Source organism: Myotis davidii, unplaced genomic scaffold (assembly GCF_000327345.1).
Source record: "Myotis davidii unplaced genomic scaffold, ASM32734v1 scaffold441, whole genome shotgun sequence".
Taxonomy (NCBI): domain Eukaryota; kingdom Metazoa; phylum Chordata; class Mammalia; order Chiroptera; family Vespertilionidae; genus Myotis; species Myotis davidii.
Window position 1 is genome coordinate 415,415 of NW_006291818.1, and position 7,358 is coordinate 422,772.

Genomic DNA, 7,358 nt, shown 5'->3' on the forward strand with positions numbered 1-7,358 from the left:
CAACCAAAGGACTTGTATGCATGCATATAAGCATAACCAATGGACATAAGACACTGGGGAATAGGGGAGGCTAGGGGACTGTCTAGGGCGGGGAAAAAAATGGACAAATATGTAATACCCTTTGTAATAAAAAATAAAATTTGAAAAAAAAAAAAAGAATCTGGGCAAGACTCATTGGGACATTTTCAGGTTAAAATTATAGTAGCAGAAGAAGGTAGAGTGGTAATAATACCCTAAATTAAATGGTGAGAATTGAAAAACTTGGCATATTATACTGTAAGACTTTCCAGCCTTTGTGGTAGATTCTTATTAAATATATGTGGGATGGTACTATATTTTCACTTTGCTAAAGTGAGCATTTGAAATGATACAGTAATAAATGTATTAGTGTTTTTTTTCTTTTAAATATATATGTATTTTTTTATTGATTTCAGAGAGGAAGGGAGAGGGAGAGAGAAATAGAGCAATGATGAGAGAAGATCATTGATAGGCTGCCTTCTTTCTGCACACCTCACACTGGGGATTGAGCCCACAACCTGGGCATATGCCCTGATGGGAAATCAAACCATGACCTCCTGGTTCATAGGGTGACACTCAACCACTGAGCCATGCCGGCCAGGCATGTTCATCATTTCAGTTGTGTTATTTTTCCACTTCAAAGTAATTTTAACTTGTTCTACTGATATTGCAGTTTTTGAGTTCTAGTTTAATTTTGAAAATTTCAAACTTAAAAAAATGTTTAAAAGAATTATACAGGAACACATACAGCCTTCTCCCTAGTTTACCATTTTTTAAAACATTTTATACTTCCCTCAACACATTTTTTTGGGGGACCATTTGAAGGTAGGCTACAGACTGCATGAGCCACCACTGCTAAATACTGCAGCACACATCTTCTAAAATATATACATTTTTAAAATGACAATAATAAGTGTTTCATCCCCTAAAAATGAACTTTAATATCATTTACTATATAGACTAAAATGAAATTTATCCAGTTCTAAAAATATTATTTTTTTTGGCATTTATTATATCTCTTTTAAGTGTCTTAACTTCCAGGCTCCTCCACCCCACAGTTCTCAGTTTTTTACTTTTATTTTTTATTTTTTTTATTAATCATCACCTGAGGATATTTTTTTCGTTGATTTTTCAGAGTGGAATAAAGGTTGGGAGTGGGGGGGGAGAGAGAGGGAGGGAAGGAAGGAGAGATAGAAAGAGAAGCATCAGTGTGTTTCACATTGACTGGTTGTCTACAGCACATGCCCTAACGGGGGCCCGGGGGCAAGCCCACAACTTAGGTATTGCTCTTGACTCCGAGACCCTTCAAGCCGTCGCTCTAATCCAGTGGTTCTCAACCTTTTGGCCCTTTACATACAGTTCCTCATGCTGTGAGCCAACCATAAAATTATTTTCGTTGCTACTTCATAACTGTAACGTTGCTACTGTTATGAATCGTAATGTAAATATCTGATATGCAGGATGGTCTTAGGCGACCCCTGTGAAAGGGTCGTTGGACCGCCAAAGGGGTCGCGACCCACAGGTTGAGAACCGCTGCTAATCACTGAGCAACACAGGCCAGGGCAACTTTTTCTATTTCTTTAAATGACATTGCCTTTTTTTCACATGTCTAAGGCAATGACTTATAGAATGTTTCACATTCTTGGTGTGTCTGTTTATTCGTAATTAGGTTCAGTTAACATATTTTGGCAAGAATATTGCATAGGTGAAGCTGAGTGTTTCTTAACTGCATTACAGTAGGAGACACAATATCAAGTTGTCCTATTGGTAATGCTTAATTTGATCACTTGGTAAATGAAGTGGTAATTATTATATAGCTTTGATGTAAAGATACATTTTTCCTTTATAATTATTAACTAATCTGTGGGGTTATGCTTTAAGAGACTGAGTATGCTCCCATCTTTCACTCAGTGGTTTTAGCACCCATTGATGATCCTTTGCTTCATTAACTAATATACCAGTATGTTGGCTTGGAAATAGTGACTTTTAAGTCTATCATTTCTTTCACATTGATTGATTAGAATTTTACAGCTGTTGGCAATCTTGACCCCTGATAAAAACTAATTTAAAATGTAAAATCAGAGCTGTTTATCAGTGTAGGTAGATTGTTCCTAATATCTAGTTTCTACATGCCAGTTTATATTTGTATTGTAGTATTTAATTTGTATTTTCAACGAAATAGGCTACTAGTATGCACTTTAGGTTCTAGATTTTTCTTAATTAACTACCTGCAGTGTTTCTAATTATAATTCTGTGGATTGATTCTGTAAGCTACTTCAGGATTTTTCAGTGCTTCTCCTTTCACCCATGTCTTGGTATTTTATTTTGACAATTCTCTTAATTATGGTTAGTAGATTGAATTATAAAATATGTTCATGAACTAAGTAGGACCTTAACAATGGAGAAGTATGTGAATTTTGAGAGAGTGGGGTAAACTTTTAAATGACTAAAGTGAACAGCTATCTGGAAATAGACCCAACTCATTTAAGGATAAATGAATCATTGCTTATAAAAGGAGAAAAATGGTGATAAAATAGTTATTGGTTTATAAAGCATTTGCTTGAAGTATGCATTGAATAAATTTAAACTCTGTCTGCTTTTACTGTGCCATAGAGCTTGGTTCTTAGGCCAGTTGGTATTCATGGGAGCAATTCAAGCCAAATGTAACATTATATTAGCTTAATTGTAGTTCAGATTGAGGTGGTTTTGTGCTTTGCAGCATAGGAATTTAATGTTTGAAGGGAAAGTTACACACTACAAAATAAAGTAAATTGCAGTATTAAGATGCTCTGTATATCCAAAGTGGGGAAGGTGGGGAAAGTTCAACTCAGAATAAACAATGATTATTGTTTTTAGAATTAACAAATTATCTGTATGATAAAGTTCTAGAGACCAGAGATGTTTTATTGAGGGAGAACTTGGGAACCTACCAGGTTTGAAAATTAGAATGCCTAGCATAATTCTTTTCCTATATTACTTATGACAGTTAAATTTTCATTTATAAGATAATTCATAATACCTAAACATGTGATAAAAAATGATATTTCTTCTTTGTGTTTTAGACTACCCCCATAAATATGGTCCACAGGGGGGCTGTGCAGATCATTCAGTATTTGAAAGGATGAGGAAGTACCAGATGACTGGTGTAGAGGAAGTAACACAGGTAAGGATTTTAATACTAGCTTGCATTTAAGAAATGAAAATGAACTTGGGCATGTGTTCCTGCATTAAATATGTTTGTTCTAGAATTTCTGAAATACTTATAACACTGGAGAAATATTGAAATTTTTTAATGCTTAAAGAAGCCAGTTAACTTGCCTATAATAAAGACATAGTGCTGAGATTTGAAACAAATCTGTGTGTCTCATTAACATTACATTATATGTCCGAAACATAGTGAGTCTTAATTTAAAAAACAATCAGTTTGAACTTGTGTTTTCTATAAATGTAACTATTTGTATTAATATTAAAATTAGACTGGTCAACTTCCCCTTGTTTGACTGGGACTTCCCAGTTTAACACTGAAAGTCATGTGTCTTTAAGCAAACTGAGATCATTAGCCACCCTACTAATAATCGCAGTGCTGTTGATATTTTAATTGTAAGATATTTTGCCATTTGACTGTTGTTCTTTTATTCTTTTTTTGATCTCCTTTTTCCTGTAATAAGGGATAGGTTTATAGTTATTTAAAACATAAGTTTAGCCCTGCCCAGTGTGGTTCAGTTGGTTGGAACGTCCTCCCATACAACAAAAGGTGGTGGACTTGATTCCCAGTCAGGGCATTTGCCCAGGTTTTCAGGTTTGTGCCCGCGTTGGGGCGCGTGTGGGAGGCAACTGATCCATGTTTCTCTTTCACATCGATGTTTCCCTCTCCCTCTCCCTCTTTTCCCCTCTCCCGCTCCCCCCCCTCCCTCCCTCCCTCTCTTCCTCTCGCCCTCTCTCCCACTCTCCCTCTCTCCCTCTTTCTTAAAAAAAAAATCAAAGCAAGTTTAAAATGAAAATAAAATATTTTTATGATAAAACATTTATCATGTAGTTTAGACATCCTTTCTAAAAGTAGTAGGCTAGAGTAATGTTTCTTGAGCTACTTGAGATACAAATGCAGATTTGTGTGTTTCTTGATCTGCAACATGCACAAACAATTCTGTTTCAGGTGGGACGTTCAAGTATAAGTGAGATTTTATTCTTGCATTCATTGAAAAACTATGTATTGCTCTGTCATATTGTCAGAGACTGCTGGTTCTAGAAATATGTGGAGATTAAGACAAAGATTTATTCTCAAAAAGTTTATCATTTACTTGGAGACAGAGATACAATTGAGGGTAAGGGATAGAAGAGGATTAAGTATAGAATGATGTTCTATACCAGAGGTCCTCAAACTTTTTAAACAGGGGGCCAGTTCACTGTCCCTCAGACATTCCACACATGCGCACTGCGGGCCCGGGACGAATTGGCTATTAATAAGCAGGACAGGCAGCGGCAGTAAAAACACCTGGCGGGCCGGATAAATGTTTTCGGCAGGCCGTATGTGGCCCGCGGGCCGTAGTTTGAGGACCCCTGCTCTATACATAGGAGGAATTGTTAATCTAAACTGAGAAGTAATTGAGGACAGTAGTCATACACTAAAAGAATAAGTAGGAGTGAGGTTGGGCATGCATAGGTGGAAAGGCAGTATACAGGCATACTTTGTTTTATTGCACTTCACAGATGTTGTTTTTTACCAAATGAAGGCAAGACCCTCCACTAACAAAAAGATAAAGACTCGCTTTATTGCTATACTCACTTTATTGATGGTGGTCTGGTCCCGAACCTGTAATATCTCTGAGATATGTCTACATACCTCAGAGGTATTAGAGATTATTAAAGGCCAGAGAGATAGTAAGACTGGTAAATAATTTTTAACCCTAGGGTGGGGTGTAAGATTAGAGACTAGGAGACTAATTAGAAGTTATTGCAGTTATTCAGTAGAAAAATGATTTGTACTAAGTGTCAGCAATGTGGAGAGGACAAGACTACAGATTGCTAGATATAGCAGAGTTTAACAGTGGCTAGATATAAAGTTAATATACAAAAATAGGTCACATTTCTCTTTTTGTTGTTTGTTTTTTAAATATATTTTTATTGATTTCAGAGAGGAAGGGAGAGGGAGAGAGACACACCCCCTGCACACCCCCTGCATACCCTCTACTGGTGATTGAGCCCGCAACCCGGGCATGTGCTCTTGACCGGAATCAAACCTGGGACTCTTCAGTCTGCAGGCCAACATTATATCCACGGAGCCAGACCACCTAGGGCTAGGTCACATTTCTCTATGTCCAGTAATAGACTATCTGAAATGTCACAAAAGAGAAGACATTGTTAATAGTATCAAGAATATCATGTATTGAAGAATAAATGTAACAAGGAATTATAAGACCTAATTAAGGAAAATTATGAAGCTATATAAGATGTGTTAAGATTACTTTATTTTTTTAAAATATATTTTATTGATTTTTTTACAGAGAGGAAGGGAGAGGGATAGAGAGTTAGAAACATCAATGAGAGAAGCATCGATCAGCTGCCTCCTGCACACCCCCTACTGGGAATGTGCCCACAACCAAGATACATGCCCTTCACCGGAATCGAACCTGGAACCCTTCAGTCCCCAGGCCGACGGTCTATCCAGTGAGCCAAACCAGCCAGGGCTACTTACTTATTTATAAATATACTAGAGGCCTGGTGCACAAAATTTGTGCACTTGGGGGGGGGGGGGGTCCCTCAGCCCGGCCTGTGCCTTCTCGCAGTCTGGGACCCCTCGGGAGCTAACGACCTGCTGGCTTAGTCCTGCTCCCAGGTGGCAGAGGGCAGGCCCAATCCCTAGGTACAGCCCCTGGTTGGGCTCAGAGCAGGGCCGACTGGGAGTTGGGGCGCCGCCCCGTCATGCACAGAGCAGGGCGGATTGGGAGGTTGTGATGCCACCCTTAGTCACGCTCAGGGTAGGGCCGATTGGGGGGTTGGGGCACTGTCCCCTGTCACACTCAAGGCAGGGTTGATGAGGAGGTTGTGGCGCCACCCCCGCGCACGCACAGAGCAGGGCCAATCAGGGGGTTGGGGCGCCGCCCTCTATCACCCACAGAGCAGGGCTGATCAGGGGGTTGGGCGCCGCCACTCTCACACTCAGGGCAGGGCCAATGGGGAGGTTATGGATCTACCCCGTCACACACAGAGCAGGGCCCGTGGGGGGAGGGGGTTGGGGCGCCCTCTCATACACAGAGCCGCAGGGCAATCGGGGTTTGGGCGCTGCCCCCTGTCACGCTGATCCTGGTGCCGGGAGGCCTCACGGCTTTGCTGATCCCGGTACTGGGAGGCATATTACCCTTTTACTATATAGGGTAGAGTCCTGTTGCATGGGTGGGTGCCAGCTGGTTTGCCCTAAAGGGTATCTTGGAGCAGGTTGGGGGTCCCCACTGGGGTGCCTGGCCAGCCTGGGTGAGGGGCTGATGCTGTTTTCAGGCGGGGGGTGACTGAAGCTCCCAACCGCTCCTTTTTTTCTTTTTCTTTTTTAAATTCTGGCCAGCTTTAGCTTTGAGGCTTGGCTCCAGCTCTTAGGCCTCCGCTGCTGAAAGTAGGTTTCTGGTCTTTGCTTACAATGTTGCGATCCTGCTGGCTGAAGCCCGGCAGACTAAGGTTTCTGGGGTTTTGTTTAGCTTCTATATTTGTTACATAGTTGCTTATAGTTGCAGCCCAGAGGCCTGCAGCAGCAGGCGGGGAACGTTGGAGTCCTCCGTCACTGAAGCAAGCAAGCCTCATGTTAGTTTCAAGCTGCCTGGCTGCCGGCCGCCATATTGGCTGGCAGTTAATTTGCATATCTCCCCGATTAGCCAGTGGGAAAGGTAGCGGTCGTACGCCAATTACCATGTTTCTCTTTTATTAGATAGGATTATTATTGAGGAAGGGAGAGAGAGAGAGAGATAGAAGCATCAATGATGAGAGAATCATTGATTGGCTGCCTCCTGCACGCCCCACTGGTGATTGAGCCCTCAACCCGGGCATGTGCACTGATCAGGAATTGAACCATGAGATTCTCAACCACTGAGCCATTGCGGCCAGGCAAGAAGGTTAATTTTAAGTAAATGGAGAGACATACCTTGTTAATATAAAAATAATCTAATAAAAGAGAAACATGCAAATTGACCATAACTTTGCTATGCCCCAAGCCACACCCACCAGCCAATCAGAGCGACTATATGCAAATTAACCCAACCAAGATGTCGGCTGGCAGCCATGGAGCTAGAGCAAGCAGGAGGCTTGGTTGCCCTGGCGATGGAGGAAGCCAAGCTTCCTGCCTGCCCTGGCCGGCT

The 7,358-nt window shown here is 41.1% G+C and overlaps 1 protein-coding gene across 7 annotated transcripts in view; it reads left to right on the forward strand.

Moving 5' to 3' along the window:
• ADAM10 (ADAM metallopeptidase domain 10) overlaps positions 1-7,358 on the forward strand; it is a 164,176-nt gene that overhangs the window by 86,882 nt on the left and 69,936 nt on the right. For all 7 annotated transcript variants that reach the window (XR_001514089.1, XM_006765226.2, XM_015564962.1 and 4 more), the window contains one exon: positions 3,081-3,181. Coding sequence is in view for 6 of the 7 variants with exons in the window: in XM_006765226.2 (XP_006765289.1) it covers positions 3,081-3,181 (101 nt within the window). In the remaining variant the exon portion in view is untranslated. The remainder of the gene's footprint in view (positions 1-3,080; positions 3,182-7,358) is intronic.